This window comes from Lepidochelys kempii, chromosome 14 (assembly GCF_965140285.1).
Source record: "Lepidochelys kempii isolate rLepKem1 chromosome 14, rLepKem1.hap1, whole genome shotgun sequence".
NCBI lineage: Eukaryota > Metazoa > Chordata > Testudines > Cheloniidae > Lepidochelys > Lepidochelys kempii.
The window spans coordinates 22,629,679-22,653,759 of NC_136393.1; the positions used below are offsets into that span (position 1 = coordinate 22,629,679).

General features: G+C 49.0%; 1 protein-coding gene across 2 annotated transcripts; it reads right to left on the minus strand.

The window, feature by feature from the left end:
- Positions 1-1,038: 1,038 nt before the first annotated feature.
- LOC140897559 (TBC1 domain family member 24) lies at positions 1,039-23,405 on the minus strand. Of its 2 annotated transcripts, none has more exons than XM_073310314.1 (7): positions 23,338-23,405; positions 17,846-18,881; positions 15,785-15,943; positions 7,967-8,030; positions 6,765-6,860; positions 4,336-4,618; positions 1,039-3,584 (listed from the first exon to the last, which is right to left on the minus strand). In XM_073310314.1, exons 2-7 carry the CDS (start codon positions 18,769-18,771, stop codon positions 3,439-3,441), a joined length of 1,674 nt encoding a protein of 557 aa, XP_073166415.1. In that variant the 5' UTR covers positions 18,772-18,881; positions 23,338-23,405; the 3' UTR covers positions 1,039-3,438. The 2 variants fall into 2 exon arrangements, with proteins under 2 accessions (XP_073166415.1, XP_073166414.1); XM_073310313.1 differs by having other exon boundaries at positions 23,166-23,355.
- Positions 23,406-24,081: the final 676 nt, after the last annotated feature.

Below are 24,081 nucleotides of genomic sequence, written 5' to 3' on the forward strand. Positions count from 1 at the left end.
AAAAAGAAAATGGAAAAGAGCCTTCTTGATCAAACTATCTTTGCAATAAACAGGTGCAGAACTCCTGATTCATCACATGCATATATCTGTGGTGCCGCTCATGCATATGTTTAAATGTTGGGGCATTGAAAGGAACAAGGGAATATGTGCATATTTCCAGAGCTCCCCATCAGTATATGTAATTATGGGACATTAAAATAAATTAATTAGGCTAAATTCATCCCTGATGTAAATCCATGGGATTCTTTGGAGTTACACTGTAGTGAATTTGGCCTATTATACATGTTTGAAATCCTGTTAGATTAAAAATAGGTACCCTACGATGTGTCTACCCTAATGTGGAAGGAACAACTCAGTTGTGTTCAGTCTCCAATGACCCTTTTAATTCTAGACTTCTCTGTTAAGGCTGTCAGTAAGGGAATTACAGAATGACAGTTGTGCTTGTAGTAGTTTTGTGATGTGATTATCCGTCCCCTGGAGAATGAAATGAGATCCACCACCTCATTTCACATAGGTCACCAAGAAGCAGCAAAGTTCCGGCTCTGCTGACCTGAGCTGTAGTCAAGTAACAGCACAACAGAGATGAAGGATGATCCAGTGGTTAGGGCACTAGCCTAGAACTTGGGAGCACTGATTTCAGGTCCCTGCTGTGACACATACTTCCAGTGTGACCTTGGACAAGTTACTTAGCCTCTCTGTTCTCCATCTGTACAATGGGGATAATAGCACTACCCTATCTCACAGAGTTGCAGTGTGGATAAATACATTAAAAGATTGTGAAGTGCTCAGATACTGTGGTAATGGGGAAGGGGGCAGATAAGTACCTTAGGTAGATGAAAGATCTCTTTATATCCCATTACCAAGCCCTTGAGCCACCCAGCCCGCACTGCTTTATGGTTTTTTTCCTTTAATTGTTTTGAATTTTACACAGCAAGAGAATAAAAGTGCAAAGAAGAAAGTAAAATAATAAATACATTTTAAAAGTGACAAAGACCACTCTGCAGATCATGGGAATTGAATGTAATAATCACCCTGATAATTTATTGTGATTTACAGCTGAAATCCGCAGATAGCTTGGGTATGCGGCACATACAGCATCACAAAGGTTGGCAGGCTTTGCTGTTGCATCAAAGACAGATAATGGGGCCTCAAGTCTCAAGTGTTTTAGGTACTTTGGATGAGACCCAGTTCCCCTTTACAATCAAATACCCTGAATCTTGATCCAGGCAATACACAAAGGCATAGCAAAGATGGACAGCTAAGTAAGAAGAGTCTTGAGCTAAGAGGGGGGAGTCAGGATTTCTATAGAGGCAGCGAACTCAGCCCCTGGGAAAGGATGGAGTCTGATGGGAAACCTAATGGAGACAGGCTGGTCCGGCATGGGGCCTTGGAAAGAGGGAAACACTGGGAAAATCTTAGCAGAACTCAAATGTAAAAAAGAGTGTCTCAGCCAGAGGCAAGGCATGAAGTGATACCACTGATCTTTATGCCTCACTTTTATAACTGTCAGATCTCATGCGATGACAAAATAGGAAGCTTGTAGGAAAAAGGTGAGCCCCGTTGAAATATGCGATGGCATCCGCAAAAGGACCTGCTCAGAACATCTACACACATTGCTTCGTCTGAAATACTGAGGCTCTGAGTCTATTCTGTTTCTCACATTTAAAATCTGTCACATTCAGTGGAGTTATACTAGCATAAAATTGATGAGAGGGAGTGGAGATTCAAGCCCCATCATATCTTTTATCTTACAAGATGCATTCCGAAGAATAGAGGTAATTGCTAATTATTCACATGGCTGCATAGCTGACTAGTGTGTGAGTTTGCTATCATTCCCTCTTCTTGTCTCATAGCATTTCTGGGACTGCTTCCCTTGGAGGTATTGATTACTTCTGCTCTGAATAGCTGGAGAAAATGAACACAAGAAAAATCAGACTGTAAATGGAAAAATGTATTTGGGCTTTGAATATGTTTTCCTTCTGCAAGCTAAATCGTTTACACATAGGTTCCAAAACCCATTGAGTGTATTTATCCTGCCTGTCAGCATGTATATGTTAATATTTCATCTTTCCTATTATCCTGATGTTGATAACTATGGGATGTTAGATTAGACTGTTAGATGTGTTAACTATTTAGATCCTTGCAACTATCATCCTATTCCTTTTCTCTGAATACACATTTTCATGAGAGTATAAACATCCCAATGAGGGGGGTTTATAATGAGATATTATGCTGGCAATAAATGACATAACTGTGGATTTGCATATTTTTAGATTAATTTAGTGCTGTGATTGACAGTCCTGGGGACTGAAGCCCTCTCTTTATCCACAAAACAGGTGCAGTGGCAGGGTGCCTTCTTGGGCTGATCCATTGACATGTTGCAACTCTGATCCTGAAAGCCATACCTCGTGGAGTGAGAAAGTAATTCTGACCCTATGACAAACCTTTTACTGAAGTGTCATGATATTATGGAAAATGTTGAGGGGTCTGAAGCCTGTAGAGATGGTTGGCCAAAAATATTCCCTCTAGGGAATCTCCTGATCCCCAGAGTTCACCAACTCTTTTCATACCAAAGGCCCACTGTGATCTGCTGTTGTCCTGCATTATCTGTCCACTCAAGAAGCAGATCACCTGCCTGCATTCATGTGTAGTGCAAATGCACAACTACAAAGTTATAAGTATTCAGGCTGGAGTAGAGCCTAGTGGGTATTTGAGGACACCTTCAGTTTATCCTGATGGGTTTCATTTTAAGAGATGGTACAGAAAATTAATGGGCACAGGTCTGATGGTAACTATCTGGCAACTTCCACTGCTAACAATGGTAGCTGTACATGAGGGCTACTTGTATTGTGTTATATGAGGACTAACAGGTGTCACTTCTAATAGTGACTGTCGATCCTCAAAGATGATATAGGTTCCACTCATGGTTATAAAAAACATTTTGGGCTTGGAACCAGGATGGAGGTCCTGTAAGTCCCAGCAAGATTCATAGCCCAGTGCTAGATACCATGAGGTCTGTGGTATTTCCACTTCAAAGTGAAGCCAAGAACACAGAGAGACAGGAAAACTGTCGAATCCAGCCTGCTCCCTCCTCAAAAATTAACTCAATTTTTTCAAACCTCAGAAAGTTTGGGGTTTGGTTTGATTTGTGTGTGAAGGTTCTGGACTTTTGTTATTAATGATTATTAAACATTTATAGTATGGCAGTTCCCATAATATAACTCTGCCTTGTGACAGAGGGGGAAGATATGGAGAATGGCTAACAGCAGTGAGGTTCAGAGCCGCAAGAGAAACCCATGTGCGGACTCCCTCCATTAGAGTCAGGCATCTGTGTGTCATCTGATCGCAACTGGCTCATCACCAGCCATGGTATCCTGTGTAGTGGAGAGGAATCTCTCATTCCTTAATATGGTACAGGGAGCGGCGATTTCATGGTGATTAGGCATTTTGAAAGCCCCAGACTTCCAGGAGCTGCACCTGGAAGTTCTCTTGACAGAGAGGAGGGTTGTCAAATGTCTCGCAGTGCTCTGTTCTCCCATAGTAGAGATCGGCATCAATGTACAGAGCTTGGCCTCCGCCACCACCTGCAAAAGAAGGTCAGAAACTTTTGGGGACCTGCTGTCAACAGGTTAATGGGTGAATGGAGAGACTGGCCTGTCTGATAAGAACCCTAACCATGCCACTTATCAGAGATGATGCGTAACTTTTGATGGGGGGGGGTGGCACAATTTAAAGGTTCCGGGGGGGCACGTGAACACCCCATGCGTCACTTCTGGGCTGAGGAGCAGCAGCAGAACCAGGAGCACCAGGGCAGCGGCGAGCAAGGGCTTTGGGGAGGATCACATGGCAGCTGGGCTCTGCGGGCAGGGGCCTGCTCCACGGGGCCAGCTGATGCTGGGCTTCTTTGGGGGAAAGGCAAAAGCACATCAGGGGTACAACTTGGAGCCGTGCCAGGGGCACCTGGGTGTGCAGAGGTGACCTGGCTCAGGGACCAGGGCAGAGAGAACTGCCGGGCAGCCAGCCAGCACCCCGCGGCTCCCACAGCGTGGAGAGCCAGAGGCCCAAGCGGTCCAAGCAGCTCCCACCAGCTTCTGATCCGCCGGCTCCTGGCAGGAGGCAGGCAATGGTTTTCAAACTGTGGGGCACTCTTTGCCGCCCCAAGGGATGGTTTAGCATGTACCTTCCCGCTGTGCTCTCTGGAGCAAAGTGGTGCAGCTCCATCCTATCCCTCTGAGGGCTGTGTGTAAATTACACAGTCTGTCTCACAGTGCTTTGGGGCAGGGGCAGCGGATTCTCTTGGGAGTGTATGAGGGTGTGTAATGGTAGCATAGTTACCAATAACGATTCCTTCCCGAGTCCCGGACATGAACATGGAGGCTGTTTTTGAAGGCAGGAGGAAGTGTCTGATTGCCAGGTATGGGGAGAGGCGACCTTTAGCCCTCTGCAACACGGGCACAGTCAGATGGTTTGAACTGGCTAAGTGGCCATCGGGAGGAGGTGTGCTGAGGACAGGGGAGGCGGGAGAAGGAAGGCGCTGGCATGGGGAGCGTGGCACTGCTTTGGTCAGCTCTGGTTTCTTGATGAACACCCACTCGTATCTCTCCATTTCAGGGCGTACCTTTAAAACAAAAGCAACACATGGGCGGCATAGCCTTCCAAATCCTGCTATGGCTGACGTTCTGTGGGGTGGTTTGGTTGGCTGTTCATGTGGATATTAGAGGTAGGTCCATCAGTAGTGGCTGGTCTTTAGGGCTTACTAGTGCTAAACTCCACCAATGTCTAACACGGCTGTTACTCTGAAAAATGTCACTACAGTGTCGGATGGTTGGGTTACCACTGGGGAGATCTCCTGGTTGGGCTGGAAGGCCTCCAGCTCCATGCAGGAAGTGGGGCAGTTAACAATTCATGAATACTATATGGTTTTGTCTGATTGTTGTATGGGGGCTTACTGTCTGAATATGAGGTTAATTCAAGCCAAGGCTGACTGCATATAGGCAGGAAAGTGTACTATGACTTCAGATAGCCACCCATTTGCCAGCACTGAAGGGATAATGCAAAAGCCATTCCCATTGATAGTCTTCCTCCAATCCCCTGCTGAGCTCACCAGACCAGTTTGTCAAGGGGACAGGAGTCCGAGTCTTGGAAATTAAGATAAAGGGCTTCTGGCTGGATTAAAAGACTCTCTCTAGGGACGGGAGGCAGTTGCTGCTGAAAAGATGTTCTCACACACACAGACCCCCAGTGGAGGGTTTGAAGAAGCCATGGTGGTGTTTGTTCTCTGGGGTCCCCTGCAAAGCTTCGTTCTGGGACTGGGAGGAAAATGGGGGCAGTGAGGGTGCTGGGAGAGGCCCAGGGAAGCAGTGGGTGACTCCCTCCAGAGCTGGTCCTGTCCCCCACCTTCCCCTGCCTGTGCTCAGCTCCTGCTCCCAGCTGGGGGCTCTGCTGTCTGGACAGTCCTGTTACTCAGCTCTGGCTCTGCCTTAGGCTCCCAGCAGCCGGCTCCCCTGCCTGTTCCCAGGCTGCAGTGTCCCTGCGCAGACCCACATCTGAGTCTCCTCCCCGATCCCCTCTGCCCGGCCAGGGGAGGTAAAAGGGCCAGAGCCGCCAGCAAGGGCCTTCTGCTTGGCTCACTGGGCATCAGCTGTTCCTTCCCGTTCCCTACTGGGGGCGCCACTGTAAAGAGAGTCCTGCTACCTGGCTCCAGCTGGCTCTGGGCTCCTGGCAGCTCCGGCCCTTGCACTCCCTGGCTGTCAGATAGCCCCTTTCACTCCCAGCTACAGGGCGTCCTCCAGGGTGGGGGTTCAGAGGCAGATCAGCGTGGGACCATGGTGGAAATGCAGGTGCTGGAGCCATGCTGAGCCTTGGGTGGAGCTACAGCTGGGTAGTGGGGCCATCCTTAAAGCAGAGCCCCCAGCGGGAGCAGGAGGGAGTAGCGGACACCTGGCAGGCCAAATGAAAAGCCCTCACAGGCTGGTCTGAGCTTTAGGGTCCCCCACTGCTTCGGAGTCCTCTGTGGTTGCATGGTTTGCAGTGGCCTAGCACCGCCACTGTGAAGAAGCTAGACTGTCCTCAGTTCCCATCGCAGAGGGCTGGGCTCCAGGAAGATAGACATGCCTGCAGATCTTTTGTTCTCTGACAGTCCCTTTTTGCTCTTTATGTTTTATTCCTACTGTTAAGATTAAACCGACCTGTGCTTAAGAAGGCTGCTCTGGTGTAAGCAGGCTATCTGGTAACTATATACCCCACTAAGCACAGCTCCCAAAGGGAAGAACTGCAGGCACTGAACCCAGGTAGACTGCTGGGGAAACCTGATAGTCCAGGGCTAGTCTGAGACTGTGAGAATTCTGCCCCAGGAGAGGTAAAGGCACGAGGGCTGACACCTGTGGGGATGCAAAGAGGGGTCAGAGGTGCTGCTAACCCTGTAACCATGACACAGTACTACTGAGGGTCTCCTGGTTTGGCGAGAGCCTGCTGCAGCTCCAACAGGCTACACTGCACCTTACACTGCAAGGTTTATTGCACCCAGAAGCATGGACTAGAGGGATGGAATGGAGAAGATACTGAGCAAGATGGCTCTGACCTGACAGAGGGATTTCTATGTTCCCCTGCATTCTCTTCTATCAGGACTGAGGAGCATGGTGAATTGTCTCTAGTATCTGCCTGCTGTGCTATCTGAATTCTACAAGGGGTAACAAAAACCGCAACTAACCCTTAAAATATACAAACCATAAACAAGATACAGCAGAAAACAGAATCAGACTTACACTGAAAACAAAGCATTCCCCTGTTCCAAAGAAGCTGGACCTTCCCCCACTCTTTTTCCTTTCATTCCAGTCAGAAGAGAGGAACGCACCGCACACCTTGAAGGGGAGAGTAAGAAGAACAGTTTGGAGTTCACAACTCAGTCCAGCAGGAAAAGCAATACGAAGAGTGAATCCTGAAAACGACAGGCTGGCGAGCAGGGGTGAGGGCAGGGGTGGCAAAAGTAGATTTACACACACATTCCTTTGAGTACCTTGTTGTGGGCCCCATGTGGGAATTTCGAGAGCAGCAGATCAGAGCTGAGGTCCCCTGTGTTGCTGTGAGGGCAGCATTTTCCCCAAAAGTGCAGTTCTACACAGAAAGGAAACTAAGGCTGTGTCTACACTGCACGCCTTACAACGGCACGGCTGTACCACGGCTGTTGTAAGGTGTGCCGGGTGGCTGCTCTTTATCGCCGGGAGAGCTCTCTCCCGGCAAGAAAATAAAACCACCCCTAACAAGGGGCAGTAACTTCGTTGATGGGAGTGCAGCTCCCACCGACAAAGTGCTGTCCACACCGGTGCTTTTCGTTACTAAAACTTTTGTCGTTCGGGGGAGCTGGGGAGGGGCGTTCACACCCATGAGTGACAAAAGTTTTAGCGACGAAAGTGCCAGTGTAGACAGAGCCTAAATAAAAATGGTCCCTTCTCACTCACCTGATCTGCCCCATATGTGGATCCAGGGCCACTACTTTAGTTTTAGTGACTAATATAAATTTTAAATCTTATTAGCCCTGCAGGGCCAGCCCAGCTATAGGAGAGGGGGATGGAATCTCTTCCTCCTTGTACATCTTCAGTGGGGTGGGTTACAAAGTTCCAATCAGTACTGTTGGTGCAAACCCACAGAAGGCAATGGGACAGCCCAGTTATTCCAGTATAACTATCCTGATTCCCGAATAAGTATGAACACAAGAACAGCCATACTGGGTCAGACCAAGGCCCAGCTAGCCCAGCATCCTGTCTTCCAACAGTGGCCAATTGCAGGTGCCCCAGAGGGAATAAACTGAACAGGTAACCATAAAGTGATTCATTCCCTGTTGCCCATTCCAAGCCTCTGTTTACCAAAGCTGGTGCAGCATATGGCTGCCCTCCTATGCATTTCTCCCCAGACCAGTCAGAAACTGGGACACACTCACAGCACTCTTCAATGTTTGGGAAATACTTACTTCCCCCTGCATCGTTTTTATGAGCAGCACTGTTGGTTCGTAACCTTCACAGCATGAGTAAAACCTGCAGGTGACAACAAAGAAAGTGGATTGGTTTGAGTTTGAAACTGATGAGAGAGAGACCTGGTTTGGCAGCTTACCCTAGAGTTATTGGGTAGAGAGCCCAGCGGGTTGGCACATTCCTCGTTACTGGCCTTTGCAAAGTGGGATATAAATATATTAATACACCCAGCACATGGCTGTGGTCTAACTTTTCTTCCTAAGTCCTTCTTTGCCTGACTCCTTCAGGTATTGGAACATGATTGTGACAGGGTCACTCCTGGCCTCGCAAAAAACACTGCTGAGTCCCAGATCAGGTGCAAAAGACAAAAGGATTTTACCTGGCCGTCTGTCCCTTCAGGCAGGGCCCCACCTGCAGCTGTCTTACCCAGCAACAACAGACTAGTCACTGGTAGCAAACCCAAGACAACAGCATTGCAACAGGCCTACCTGCCCGTCGGGGAGGCAGCAGTCTCTAGTCAATTCCTGGCTCCCAGCTCAGCTTCTCTCATAGGGTACAGTTGCATTTGAGCTGGGAAGTGACGCCCTGGGTAGGTACGTGGGCGACTAGCCCAAGCTGCCACCCATACTGCTGTGGACACGCTGCTATTCTTAGGTGTGGGCACATCTGTGGGACCTGGGAATCACACTCATAGAGGGAGAGCTGGAGGTCTGCTCTCCCACCCAGAGAGCCCCCCAATGGGCTCTCCTCTTTTAGCCCCTCCCTTGCCACTGTAGTGGGACAGCGCTTCTTGACTACACAGCAGCTTGTTAACCCTTTCCAGGCCAGCGTGGGGTTTGTACACTGCATCGCAATGTGCTTTCCCATTGGTGGGCAATTCGCGGAATCACTGCTGTTGGCAGTACATGCAATTGCTCAGACAGGCTGATATTCATTAACTGGTTAATGAAACGGACAAGCAAGGCAGAGGCTGAGGCAACGTCCCGTGCAGAGATTCAGGGACAGGCTGAATGACACCATTGCTGGTCCTGCACATTGCAGGCCTCAGACAAGCCAATCCAATCCCCACGGCCTGTGTTGTCCCCTCCCTATTACTGCTTATTTTTATCTCCGTTTTACCACATTTCCTTCCAAACTGTCTCTTGACTTTTCTTTTCTCATGCTGCTCTCATCTTTTTCCTTGTTTTGGCTAGTTTATCCATGATCCATGTGTGCCTTTTTTAATCATTGCAAAGCACCTTGGCTCCTGAATATAATTAAATAAAGACCCACGTGGGGGGCGGAGGGCGGCTGTCTTCTGGCCTTCAGATCTGAGTCTGTGAAATTCCCTGTGGTTCCAAGTTTAAAGGGAAGAACAGACCCAGTTGTGGTGGGAGCTGGTTGAGACCCACCTCGTGTCTTTGAGAAAGAGCAGTCAAAATGCAGCTATTTCCTGGACAGCAGCTGCTCAGAAGGGGTGTGACACTAGAGATGGCATCACTAGGGGCAGACAGTCCCACCTGTATCACTGAGGCTCAGGTTGGGAGAGAGGAGACACAAATGGCCAGATCCACAAAGATATTTAGGCACCTAATTCCCCATGATTTCAGTGGGAGTTAGGCGCCTAAATACTTTCAAGGATCTGGGCCAGAGAGCTCACAAGTACAGGTTAACCCGGTTACCGTAGCCATGAAACGGATGTCCCCAGGTCCACCACAGTGGAGTGGAGGGTGAGCGAGTGAGAGAGCTACAGCAGAATGGAGACGGTTAGCAAAGGCTGTGGCATCTCCTGGGTCACTTCATTCTGCCGTGCTGCCACATCATAGAGAGAAGATGCCTCATTCCTAAGCCAGTAATGCCATCTGTATCTCTGTATGGTGATATAATTCAGGTGATTACATCTCCTGCTGTAGGACATCAGCTGGGCCCGAGAAGGGTTCAGGGGGAATTTCCCCCTCCTGCACTATCGACTAGGTGTGTCATAGGGTTTTTCACCTTCTTCTCAAATATCAGCTGTTGGCCATTGATGGAGGCAGGGTCTTGGATGAGATAGACCTGAGGTGATACAGGAAGTTATCTGTCCCCAGATGTCTAACTGCAGAGATTCCTGATCATTGGCACAGGATTAAACTGATCCCTGGGATTTTCCCGTTAGGGCAGATTGGCAGGACCATGGGGTTGGGGGAGTTCACCTTCTTCTAGAGCACTGAGCCAGAGTCCCTTGTTAGCTCCTTGCCACAGGGGTGTTAGGTATCAGTGGCCCTCTGCCATTCTGCATTTGTTGCTCCATCACGCATTTGGGCAGGTTCTACAGCAGTCAGGGCTCCCTAGAGAGCCGCCATCTCCGTCACATTCACAGGGGCTCACAGAGATGGGGCTACAGACCCTGCAGGGGAGTGAAACAGTCCCTTGTCATTCCACTGTCTGGCCCCTTGATGTGGCAGCAAATTGGATGTGATGTGTCCAGCCTCTCCCCAAAGTGCTCTGGGTCCCAGCAGTTTGCTCGCTTTCCCAGCAGCATCAATTATGGTGGCTGTCAGCCTGCAGTTTCCTTGCCATTTGGTTTCCCTTCCCCAGTAACTGGATTTCCCTTCTGAGCCATGTCTGATGCCCTCTCCTCTCCCTCCCCTCCCCCCGCCCCCCGGCTGCCTGTCCTGCTTACACTGTAGGAAAATAGGAGAGTATTTTCCTGCCTTCCTTTGCAGTGGGGTGGTCAGCAAAAGGGAGCTCGGTCTGTATGTAGAATTGCACCTTCCACCTCAAAGCATTTTACACCCATTCATTGTCACCCCCATTTCTCAGCTGGGGAAACAGCCACAGACCGGTTAAGGTCACAAATGGAATCGCATCAGCGCCAGAAACAGTCCTGACTTTAGAAGCCCTCACCACAGCATGTACCTGGAGGAGCAAGGGTTCCGGTTCAGGAGAGGAGAATAACTCTCTTTGCCAGCTGGACTGGGAGGAGAGAGAGAGAGAAGTAGAGCAGCCAGAGGATGAGGGGAGAGAGCAGCAAGGAAGGAGGGGGCTCCAGAATACTTATGTGAGCCTCTAGATCAGGAGCCATTTTTGTGCACTACAAGATAAGGTAGCAAGGACCCCTGATCCTGGAATTGTTAGGCCCAGCACACATGACGGAACGTTAGTAGGGTGACCAGATGTCCCAATTTTATAGGGACAGTCCTGATTTTGGGGACTTTTTTTTATATAGGCATCTATTACCCCTCACCCCATCCCGATTTTTCACACTTGCTGGTCTGGTCACTCTACACATTAGATCTGTAAGAGCTACTGATGACCAGGGCTGCATTGATGGATACAGACATTGAATTGATGCGTTCTCACTCCTTCTGTACAGCGTGATTTCAGATGAGTTGCCCCTCCCCCTTTCTCCAAGGCCAGGTCCCCATTATAAGATGGTCCTTCCTTGCATTTTTCCCATCACTTCCTCTCTGTGGATCGCAGCTTGTGTAATTCCCTGTCTGGGTTTTACAGGGGTTTCCATTGCTATCCTGGAGATGGTGGTGGTATATTGTGGGGGATCAGGTGCCCTAGTTTTACACTACTAGCATTTACAACCCAAGGGCTTTACTCATCCTCGACAGAACCCATGTGATTTATCTTGTAGGGAAGCACTTGGCCCAGGATCTCTTTGGTTAGGGGTTCAGAGAACCTGTTTCAAATACAGAAAGCCACAGCAACCTGTAAAAGATTGAGGAGAACAATAGCTGCTCTATTGTTACGTTAAACAGCCTGCCTGTGCAAACTCATAAAAGGGGAGTGGCAGAAGCAGTTCATCATTTAGCTCCAGCAACTTGTGTGTTGGTGTAGTAACTGAGGAAGTCGCCATATGATGGATATGCTAAAGCCATAAGTTTTGCTCAGCGAAGCGGATAATTGTTCAGCTCAATCCAGACATAAAATCTCGCCACACTACCTAACCTTGATTCCCAGGCTTAGAATGAAAAGACCGAACTGGGTGGTGTGGTTGCAGGGCAAGCTTTGTTTTAACCTGGATGTTTTTCTTAAATGTTATGAGCCTGAGATTCTGCAGTCCTTGTGCCCCTGGAGCCAGATTCTGCCCTGTGGTTTCTGAGCGGCTCCGGTCTGGAGGCTTTAGGCCCCCTTGGGACTTCTGGGATTCCAGCCCAGCCCCCCGTGTAAGTCAGAGCGGCTGCACTGCAGCACAGATTCTCCATAACAGGAGAGGACCCGCAGGTCTGGACCCTCAGGCCTGCTGGTTCCTGCCATGTCCATGCTGCTGCTCAACAGCTCTGGCAAAGCGGGGAATGGCAGCATGTGAGCCCTACCGGTTCAAGCAGCACTGGGTGTTCTGCCCACACAGGTCCTGACTGATGGAGCCAAATGCGTTCCCTGATTGGCCCAGGTGCACTATTTAAGACCTAGGGAAAACACCTGGAGGCCGTCTGTCTGTGGTGGATCTGTGGCTTGCTGCTGAAAACAGATTCTGTTATGTACTCCTGATACCTTGCCTGGTTCCTGCCCCTGCCCCTGTCGCTATCCCTGATACCTGGCCTCACTCCTACTTCCCTGCTGCCCTCCTGACGCCTCGCCCTGCCTTGATTCCACTAATGCTACTTCATCTGACTCGCTCAACTCTGACCTGATCCCAGAGCATGATGGATTGCTGCTTCTGGCCTTGACCCTCTAGACTGGCCTTGGACCATGTTATCAAGTCCTCTCCAACCCAAGCTCTGGCCTTGACCTGCGCTCCCATAGCTGGGGTCCTGACACTGCATATACTTCCCTTCCATGCCCCCAGCATGCCCTCTGTGCTGGGATTAGCGAGGGTGGGTGGCAGAGGACCAATTATGTTAGCCCTGCACTGCTCCTGCATCCACTGAAGTCTTCCCCAGCCCTTTGCGTGTTATTTGCAGCCTGGGGACAGGCACCGGAGTCAGAGCCAGAACCAACCCATTGCCATCAATCAAGGGCTCATTTAGGAGCACAGTATCAGCTCCGTGTCTGTATGCTGATGCAGAGAGCCTCCCCTCCCTTTGGAGTTGGCTGCCTGATCTAAACACGAGAGGAGCAGCGAGCGCGATGTAGAACATGTTAATTCCATTTAAGCAGGGTTTTGGTGTAGAGCATAAAAATAGCACCTGCTGGAAAGGGAGGGGTATAAAATCAAGGCCTGACTCTGATTTTACAGCCATTCTTCTGGGGTGTAACCCCATTTGACTCAGTTAATCCTGGTTTACCCCACTGTAATCGAGATCAGAATAAAAGGCCGGACCCTGCTGAGATCAGTGGCCAAACTCTCCAATGCCAGAAGGCCACAGTCTGCTTTTTGTCTAAACTGTGAAACCTGCATAAATAAATAATTTCACAAGCACGCCTCGCTACATGCAGTTAAGAAGAAGCATGACCTTTTTGTAGCAAACACTTAGGGGAAAGGAAAGAGAAGTACAAAGGAGCAATATGTGCCTTAAGATACTGGAGGAACCTTGTCAAGGTTGCTAAGTATACAATATATTCTACTTTAGCTGTCCTGTGTTGAGAAGTAAGTGTGGCCTGACTGTCTAAGATGAGACAAGGATTGCTAATGAAAGTGGCATCTCAGTTTTAGCTGAAGCAAATGCTCCAACGTGAGTGTTTGCACATCTCATGTCATTATTCTTTGGTTTCTTTTATCCAAAGAAGTCTTTAAATGCCCTTTTATCCCACCACGTTCCCACCCCCCAAAAAAACAACAAAAAACAAAACCCAAGTCCAGAAGCCCAGCACTTGTGAGCCCTGGCTAGAATCGCAAACGTGGTGCGCGTAGCCCAGGCACTCAGGACTTGGGTTCGATGGGGTCCTCAATCAGGGAGCCCCACCATCTGCTGCAAAACTGGCTCTGAATGCTGTGATCTGGGAAGCAGCGGAAGGTATCCTGAGATGCCTACCCATACTGCGGTGTGCTGCAATTGACGCTGTGTAGATGCATGGGGTGGGTGTTTCAAAAGCATTCTGCACTGTCTTAACTCCAAGTCAAGGGAAGTACTGACATCAGCAGAGTTAGGTCAGCACTGAATGCTTTGGAAAATCTCACCCATGGCTTCAAATGCAATATGGGGTGCACCGGTGCAGGCCCTAATGCAATGTGACCTCACACACTCAGTAGTTACATTGGTTTAGCTAAGTCAGTGTCAGCACTCCTGAGGCAACTCTTGTGTCTACACAAGCCCCAGAGTGGAGTAGAGGGGGAATCATACACAGGGTTAGACGGATCATAAGGGTCAGCTAGTCTGAGATTATTCCAGGGAAGATGATTATTTTCGGAAGGGGGCAGTAACTGAAGATCTTTGGAGGAAGAGGGATTGGAAGATGCGGGGGTGGGTGGGGTGGAAAATCATGAGAAAGAAAGGAAGAAAGACTGGGCTAAATTAAGTCAACTTTGTTTGCAAGCACTCAGCAATGGCAGGATCAGTTTAAGTCCCGGTGCCTGTCTAGCACGTGTACTGCAGCTGCTGCTAACTAGCTGGTCCCTTTGGCTATCTCCGTTTGGGCTTGGCTGCCCCAGTGTTTTACTTTCTCCTCTGCCCCAGAGAAGGCGCCTCTGGGAACCAGGAACACGTAGGAGCTGCCTCTGATTATGAAGCACTGTGGGGGCAGGAGCTGTGCCATGTCTGTGAGCTGACATTCCAGCGCTGCTCCCTGCCATGCGCTGAAGGCTGCCGCCTTCGCATCCTGTGCTGCAGGCTCCCTCTCTGGTTCTTAGGATATGCTGCATCTGCCCAGACCAAGGGGCGGGAAAGCAAGTTCTGAGCCTGGCAGACAAATGTGAGCAGGAGCAAGAGGGGATGATCAATGCCTGGGCACCGGCTGTCCCTGGAGTGAGAGGAGGGGTTGGAAATCCTCATTCACAAGCCCATTACAGTTGGCTCCACTGCATGTTGGATCGGGGCTGGGGAGCCCATTTAACGCTCAACTATTTGCTAATTTTCAAACTGGAGAGGTGACGGTGAAGTTCACCAATTGCCATTTGCTCTGTGCTGCTTCCATAAGTTGGATCAGAGCGCAGGAGCAATGTCTGACTGCCTGTCTGTCTGTCCAGGCATTTACACCCTGCTCGTCACTGTGGTCACTGCGTGTCGGTCCTCTAACACTGCCAGCTAGGGAGGGCTCAGCAGAAGCCACAGCCACATGAAGCAAACAGCAGTTTAGTGTATGAGACTGTACTTCCTCTGCAGGAAGGATGGAGGGGGCAGAACAGAGACCGGGGATTGGTGTGCCCAGTACATGCTTGCTCAGGGGAGGAGGAGCAAGATAGGCTTTTTCCTAAAGTTCATACTTAACAAGCTCCAAGGGCAAAGGGAGCTTTTATTCCTTATACATGGACTCACAGCTCTAGACACAACCCCTGTTAACATGCCTCAACCTTGACCTAAAGGGACCATCTCTAGAGAGAGAGAACTGAGTTCAGTCTTCATGGCCCATTCAGTCCTTGGCCTCTCCCCAGCAAGGATGAGAGTGATGGTGGTTTTGTGCTGTGGACACCTGTCCCCAGTGGATTGGACTGAGACCCAGCAAACTCATTGCACCTCAGGTAAAACAGGCATCAAATGGAATATGTGGGTTTAAGATTTAGAAAGGAGTGACTCTACAGAAACCTTTGTCAAGCTATCTATGCCATGGGCCTCAGGGAAGTTCATCCAACAGACCATCTGTCTTAGAAACCTGCTCAGATATTATTTCCTTTCCTTGGCTAAACATGTTGGGCCAGATCCTCCACTGATGTAAATCAGGGTAGTGCCATTGACGGTGACTGGGCTATGCCTATTTACATCACCTGAGGATCTGGTCCATTATCTCTAATTTTGCAGTTGTCCCTGTACCTTTGCAGGCTGTATCCGTTTTCTGAGGTGGAGAATAACAGGACAGGTGGGAATAAGGAGAAACGCTCGGGAATCCAGGACCACACGATGCGCATCTCCTGAGCAGTTACGATGGCGGAGCTGAAATTCAGCATGTCTACTGCCAGGTGGAACAGCTGCCTGTGGGAGGGAGGAAAGATTTCAGCGGCACACAGCTACCTTCACTTTCAGTAGTTCAAGACTGGGGTGTGTCTAAAAAATGGCGAACACACGCACTTATTACGTAATAACCTAGTCCCCAGTGCTTCAGCTTTTCTTGTGTCTTTTAGATTGGAAGCTCCCTGTTGTTAATAAATTAATATTGCAATAGCTGCTGGGACCCCAATCTTGAGCCTCTTTGTGCTAGGTGCTACACAGGGGCAGGGGCCATCTCTTCATCTTTGTTTGTCCACCACCTCGCACAACGGGGTCCTGATCCTGACTGGAGCCCTTGCGTGCTGTTGCAATCTTCATGATTAACAGTAATCAGCCAAAATGCTCATTAATGTAGTAGCACATGATTATGCATGGGGACTGAGGGCAGCATTGGCAGACCTCTGTGGGGTCCCAAGCCAGGCAGAAGGGATGGCTAGGATGACCAGATGTCCCAATTTTATAGGGACAGTCCCGATATTTTGGGTTTTGTCTTATATCGGCGCCTATTACCCCCTGCCCCTGTCCTGATTTTTCTCACTTGCTATCTGGTCAGCCTCGGGATGGCACTGGCAGGCTGGGTATAAGATGCATCAGCTGGTCTATGTGGGTCAGCAGCTGGAATAGCAGAGTGCTGCAGGTCAGGCTGAGAAGCCCTGGCAGAGCTGTGTGTTTGTCATAGCACAGTACTAGGCACCAATGTCCTTAGCCCTTCACTGATATTAGTACAGTGCACTCTGGTTAAATAGGAGACCCTTTCACAGGAAATGTGCTTAATTGGGGACATCTCCCAGGCATGGGCATAGCTTGGGGAGGTGGGGAACAGAGGGGGCATTGCCCCCCCAAAACTGCAAGCCTTGGGCGGGTGTGGAATTCCCCGCCCCCCACCTACTTGTGGCCCTGTTGGCCTGACTGAAGCTGCTCCCCCAAAAATAGAAGTCAAACTACACCTATGCTCCCAGGAAACTTATTTAAGTGCTATGATACTTAATAATCATGACTGCTGCTTGATTGCAATGGTGGTTCGGTTTAACAGGGACACCATCCATTGATTTTGTGGTGCTTAGTTACTTTGTGAATCTCGGATTCATCGTGGTGCTCTGTGTTTGTTTCCCTAAGAATCATTCTCAGTCTCTCCATAGCTGGGAAACATCACAGGGTGTGTGACTTGCTTCACAACTGCCTGTTCCTGTCTGCTCCTTCCATGCCAACCACACCCACTGGGCTGCCCCTTGCAGCTGTCCCAGTCATAGAGTCATAGAATATCAGAGTTGGAAGGGACCTCAGGAGGTCATCTAGTCCAACCCCCTGCTCAAAGCAGGACCAATCCCCAATTGTTGGTCCAGATCCATAAATAGCCCCCTCAAGGATTGAACTCACAACCCTGGGTTTAGCAGGCCAATGCTCAAGCTTAGTTCCTTTCCCAGTGCAGATGGCACTTCTTTCTGACTCCGTGCTCCAACTCTCCATCATGGAGGGCTCTGCAAGTCCCCAAACACCAGCATTACTGTTAAAAATGTGGTTTCTGCTCATCAGATATTCTAGTTAACAAGGCCAGCCAATGTGTGTGTGTGTGTAGGGGGGGCCCAATTCAGCAATTTCTCCTTTATTTAATTTCTTTCCCTTATCAAAAAAGAAGAGAACCCGTGAGTAGTGCTGTTTTCTGAATGCCACTCATCCCTCATGCAGTTAGTTACTCCAGTGACAATTTGTCTCTGAGGCAGCTGCAGAGATTGCATTGGAGAGAGGAATTAATTTGGCCCAACTTGTATAATTTCTGTTCATTCCCATTCTCTGTCAAGCATCTGTAAGGCCATCTCTCCCCAGGTGGAGTTTGTAGTAGCAGTGGGGAACATCACCTGGCTACGCTGGTGAATTAATCAGTCCTACCTGCGCTGCACCACAGTTATGCCTTTCTCAGCCAGCGCTTTCCTGTTGGCCATCTGAAGAAGCCAGATTTCCTTGCGGGAGAACAGCCGAATACCAAAGGCTCTCTCCAGGAGCTTGTCAGCCGTCATGTGCTCCCTAATGTTCTGCACAAAAGCCTTCAGATCTCCCTTGACATTGGTCACTTCCAGTTCTCCGGAGGTCACCGAGAGCCTGTGTTGCCTCAGCAAGGCCAGAGCGATCCGGTAGAGGACTTTCTGTCCCTCCAGCAGGTACACATCAAGGATGCGGATAGCATAATCAAATGGAAGGTCACCAAATATCCACTCCAACCATTCAGAATAGACCTCAAAGACATTCTCAGAGGTGCTGGCTATTAATCTGTGGGCTGCTGGGCAGTGCTTGTTGGCCAGATCCCCAAAAGTCATACAGGAGGCCTGGTGAGCCAGGAAGGACTGGTCTATGTAGCTGGTATGGGAGTCATTACAAGCGAGGAGGCGAGAGACATTCCCAAAGCACTGAGCTTCATCTTCGCTGTAGTGCAGCAGCAAAGCCACCACAGCAGGGAGGATTGGGCTGTAGGTGATGTCGGGGAAGAGGTTGCCAAGGCAGATGAGTATTTTCTTTACGGCGGTTACACCTTCCATAGTCAGGCAGTAAGTGGGCATCCTGCACCCTCCAAGGAATTCAGGCAAGGGGTGGGAACTCACACTCTGCTTTCCAAACAGCCTGCTTGTGACATCCCTGTAAACCAGCGCGTCGGGGGTCACAAGCCGGCACGGGATGTGCTGGATGATCTGCTGGTAAGCCCGAGCTCTTAGCACATGGTTGGTAGCCCAATGGCCTTCTCTTGCCAGCTTTTTAAGCTCTTTGCTGGTTTGGGTGAGACTCTGACTGTGAGCTCTTGGCTGCTGATCCAACTCGGGCATCTTATCCCAATCCACAAACTCTCCACAGCCCACGCAAGAGGATGCATCAATGTCCCAAGTCTCAGCCTCAGAGATGATCAGCACTGGGACTTGAGGAGAATCAGCTGGCCCTATAGAGCAAAGACAAGGCAGGTGAGGTAATATCTGTTATTAGACCAACTTCTGTTGGTGAAAGAGACAAGCTTTCACGCTTACACAGAGCTCTTCCATAGAATAGACACTTTATTCAACACGATTCACCACCATCTGCCAGAGTGCTTAATTCTGTCTGACAGCTGCAGCTAAGGCCTGAGTTAACCTATTTGTGTTTAAATAGCAAGAACATATCTCTGCCCAAAACAGGAAGTTCTTGTATTGTCTTTGGAGAACTAGAGCAGTTCTCATCATCTTCACCTTTTCACAGGTGCTCGTTTACGGAACCTTCTGAACCAATATAATTGATTCATATCCCACTGAAATAACGGCCCCCCCGAATAAACCTGATATAGAGAGAACCTGTACCTGGTGCTGGGGGTATCTGGTGCCTTTTTAGCAGCATGCCAGGTGTCTTCTATCTAGATGTGCCTGGCACCTTTAGCAGCATGGCAGGTACATTAAAAACTTAATTTAAAAAAAGTTAATATTTTAATTCTCAAACTCTGACTTTGAGGCAATTAATAATTTGTGCCACTCAGGGGTAAATCAAACTTGGTGCGTATACGGGATGGACTGGCTGGGCCATTGAACAGGACAATATGCTACAAGTTCAGATCACAGTGGATATACCTCATGCCTGTTGCAGATTCTGTACCACTCAGAGACACTAACAGCTTCCTCTCCAGTCCCCTCTCCCACCTCGCCTCTTCATGTGTCTGGTGAATGGCTGTATTTTTATCTGGTGGGGAATACTAAAGAATTGTGCCCTGTTGGGCAAAAATGCAGTACCAGACAGTTCAGGATGCTGTGAGCTTTCAAGCAGACTGACCAGTCCATTCCCTGCTTATGTTACCAGAGATGGATTGAATTAAGGCTGTGCAGCTTCTGGATCCAAATCGCAATGTTTCTGACGTAAAGCAGGCAAAAGCAGAGGAGTGCAAACAATAGGCTGTACAGCTTGCTCAAACCAGACAGGTGACCCGTTCAGAGTTAGGGGCCTGGCTGCTGGTCCCCAAAGAGAGTCTGTTGTTGGATAATGCTTGAGTAAGTGTGGAGGAAATGTTAGTCCTCCTCCTTCTCGCCCGACACTCTCCTTCCTGCCTTCTTAGCCAGGGAAGATCCTGAACGCAGCAGGACTTGCTCAGTTCCACAGAGCAGTGGAGAAGGGCATTCTGGGAGTGAGCATATAGCTTTGCTCTGGAGATGGGGTGGCAGAGAGGACCCTACCTATCCACCATCTATTCCCCCTAGTGCAGTGGGAGCAGGGCATTGCAACCAGAGCCACTGCAATCCTGAGACCATCGTGGCAGCTGCTGAAATCACTGTGGTGTCGCTCATGGTTTGGGAGAGGATTCTTGGCTTCCCTTCCCAGCTCGGGGTTCTGTGTAATCAGGCTCTGAGCTGGGGGCGGGATTCGCCACCAAAGGTGCATGCTTTGGTCTGTGAACCCCATCGGATCTCTGGAAAGAGCCTGCTCTGGAGCAGCAGCAGCATTGAACTGCCATCAAATACAATACACAGTGGGTGCCTCCTCCCAGGGACCTTTTAAGCAGCCAAGAGGCAGGTTACTGGACCACATTGATTCCACGACAATGGCAGCTCAACCACATGCTCTACAGTTTTCATTCAGCTTGTTATTCTTTATTGTTGACTGAGTGTTGTCACTGAGCCTGGCACCATGCAGGGTCATGTACGCCCCCCCCACCAGCATCAATGGAGCAGAGTGAAACCCACCAAAAACCTGCTGGGGGCCAAACTATATGGCCTGCTTCCTCTCCCCCTAAATCCCGCAGAAGCCCATGAAAAGAGTCCTGCCTTGTAGGAACCCTGACACCTGACTACGAATCCCTGAATTATTGGCACCTAGAAGTCACTGTGTCCTACTCTGAGGCTGGAAACTCCTGCCAAGCTGCGCTCTGCTTCCAGGCACTTCAGGAGAGAACATGTGGGGACAGGGGGTGCTGGAAAAGGAGTCCTTCTCTGCCCCTATTCAGGTGTGTCGTTATTTGGTTCACTGTTTACTGCTTATACACAGCATTTTGTAAACATGGTGTCTGTTCGTGAGTCTTTTTTCTTTTACACCGGAGCCAGCCTGAACTTCAATTTGAACAGATCACCAAGATCTTGGGGAAAACTCCTCATGTTAGAAAGGAAGCCCCTCGTTTCCTCCCTCCCTGCTACAGGTCTCAAATCCACATGAGTCTGGCTTTGCACTGGATCTGTGCATTAGCCAAAAGAGGGGAAAAGCCACCTGTAGGCAGGGAACTCTCTCTGGATCACTCATCTGAGGAGATCCCCATGTGTTCTTTATTTCAGCAAATTTATACAGTGTCTATCTGTTTATCCTAACCCTGAGACTGGCCAAAAATGAGCACGTCAGAGAAGAACCTTGTGAAACATTTCCCCTAGAGCTGTAAAGAGAGCTCAACTATGATAGGATGCTAATGCACTCCAGGTGGATGAGTTTCGCTAGAAATTTATTAATTGCAAGGATAGTTGATTAGCAGAACACATTAATTCTCTACTTACAATGGCTGGGCCCAGCCGTGGCAGGGACGAGTCTTTGGTATGGAATATACTGCATTCACCAAGTGTGTTTTGGATGTGCTGCTTTCAGACTGTGTATGTGTACAGCAAGTGTACAAGACTACAGACTCCCACTCCAGTCCAAATTGTACCTGCTGTAGGTTTGACTGCTGTACTGATCAATCTCCCATATAAACAGCCACTCGGACTGAATAGGGTGTGTGTGGGTGAAAGAAAGACAGTGGGTTCATAGGTTCAGTGTGGGAGAAACACCTATTCTGAAGCAGAGACTTTAAAAATGGAAAAGTCTGATTTTAAAAACTCACTCCAGAGGAAATTCTGCCCCGGCCAATCCACCCAAAGAATTAGCTGGCTTTCTGCCCTTGTGAGTAGTCAGCAATTTCCTTATTAATCTTACACATGTAGCTTGTGAATAATATACCAGGCCAACGGCAGCATTTGCATTTCATAATGCACAAAAATGGTGACACTTGGTACAAATACATGCATGCAGGGGGAACAGCTGTCCCCAAATATCAAGTCTCCCAGTGCATTCTGGGCTGGGGGTGGGTTTTTCCGTAGGGATTATATGCATGACTGCTTTGCTCTTATATTGCAGTGTATAGCAAATTTAGGTATAATCCTACTCAAAAGCAGGCACTGGTTGTTTGTGTGGATGCTAGATTTTTTAATGTTTACCTTTCAAGACATCTACAGTAGCACAAGCCAATATGTAACCAGCATACGTAGAGTAATGGCTCCCAGTGAAAATGGGACCCAATCTATGATATAATCTGAGTTCGCTGTCCTTCCAACAGAGACAGTATAACTGAAGGCTGGCGGTAATTTTAGGAGCAGGATATATTCAACTCACAAGGTTTATTTTGATTCAATATATCTATATTCAAGAACAAACTAATGCTGGGAAGCTCCAGAGGGAGTTTCATGAGACCAGACCCTTCTGGATCACCAGTACTTCCCAGTGCTCAGCTAGCCACAGGAAAATAGATGAACATTTCAGCCCTAGTCACTGGCCAGAAACCCTGATGTGCAGTGACAAGAGGAAATGGAAATGTTGGGACCACTAACCAGGCTTCAGTGGGTATAGCATGGGCAGCTGTAGTGCAAGCGTCCCTGTCCTATTGCACCCAGTCGTTCCCAGCAGTATGCCCCATCCCAGACCTGGGGCAAAGGAGAGTTCAGTCTCCGTGGTCTACTCTGTGGGGACAGTGAGAGCAGATTGTGATAGGCTGTTGTGTTGATTTTGATTAGACAGAGGTCCACCAACTCATTTCACACACGTCACTGAGCAACTGTCAGATGATAGCCAGATTTCTGTCTGTCAGTATAGATCCAAGCCAGAGACCTAGAGGTGCAGAGCCCTGTCTCCCATTTACAGTCCCTTGAGCCATCCACTCCCTTGGTTCTCATTTGGGTCAGACTAGTTCACCCATACCTGTTATAAAATATCTCTGCTTGATTTTAGCCTGTTAGCAATGAAGCACGTCCTTCAAAGCACCAGCGTGTCTCTATAAAGCCAGCATCGCAGTGAAACATAGCAGAAACATGGCAGAGCACTAGAGGGGGGTTAGCCGGGCCCAACAGACCTCGCACATAATGCAGCACTCGCATAGTTAAAAGAGATCAAATGCATCCTTTTTGTACCAGTTCTCTACCAGCTGCTGTACTTGTCTGTCTAGAAGGATGTGGCTCCCTCTCAGGAGTGGCCTTACCTTGTGTGGCTTCCATATCACCTCCCCCTGAGCTCACCAGGGCCAAGTAGGACCTGCTCCTCTTTCCCAGCTGATCCAAAAGGAAATCTTCTGCAGCACCCCTTGGGGAGCCAGACGGGCCCAGCCCAACCTGTAACATCTCTCTGGGATTATGTGTGAAATTATAACTCACCTAGCAAGCAGCTTCCGCTGGGCTTGGTCCCACGCTGAATTTATTGCACCTGAGTCCTCGTAGGGTTAGCGACCCCCACCCACCCCAAACACTTATTTGATGTAAACAATACAAGGGGTGGAGCTGTTAAAAAGTTCCACCAGCCCCTTCCTAGCCCAGACCTCGTGTCTAGTGACAGGATGGGATGTAAATAAGCAACAGGGAGAGATAATGATCGAAACAGCAGCAGGATCATTAAACCCAATCATTTTCCCCCAAGGGTAAACTTTATTTTCTTGTTCTTCAATTTATTCCTTACTTCAGTGTCACCAGAAAACTAGAGCCGTGTGCAAAACAGAGAGGCGGGGGTGGGGATTGCTCAATGTGTGTCCTCTAGTGACTATCTGTCCTTGACCTGATGAAACATAAACACAAAAAAATAATTTCCAGCCACTTCCTGCTGGACTGTTTGGTTCTTGTTGAAGACCGAAATAGAATCATGTGTACAGCAAATGCCACGTGGCTCACCGGCAGGTTGCAAGGATGCAAAGAGGAAAAACAAAATTATAGTCACTTACAGATGTGCCGCTTTGTTGAGCTGAGGGAGGAGCTTTTGATCAATAGGACCCATGCTGAAATGCAATTCTGGCTTGAATAACATGAAAGCAACGCTTTGTCAGTAAGTGCACCGGGGCCATTGAGGCCTTGCCTAGACAAGGACATTAGGTGTTATTTAAAATCATGTCAGCTAACCTCATTTGAAAC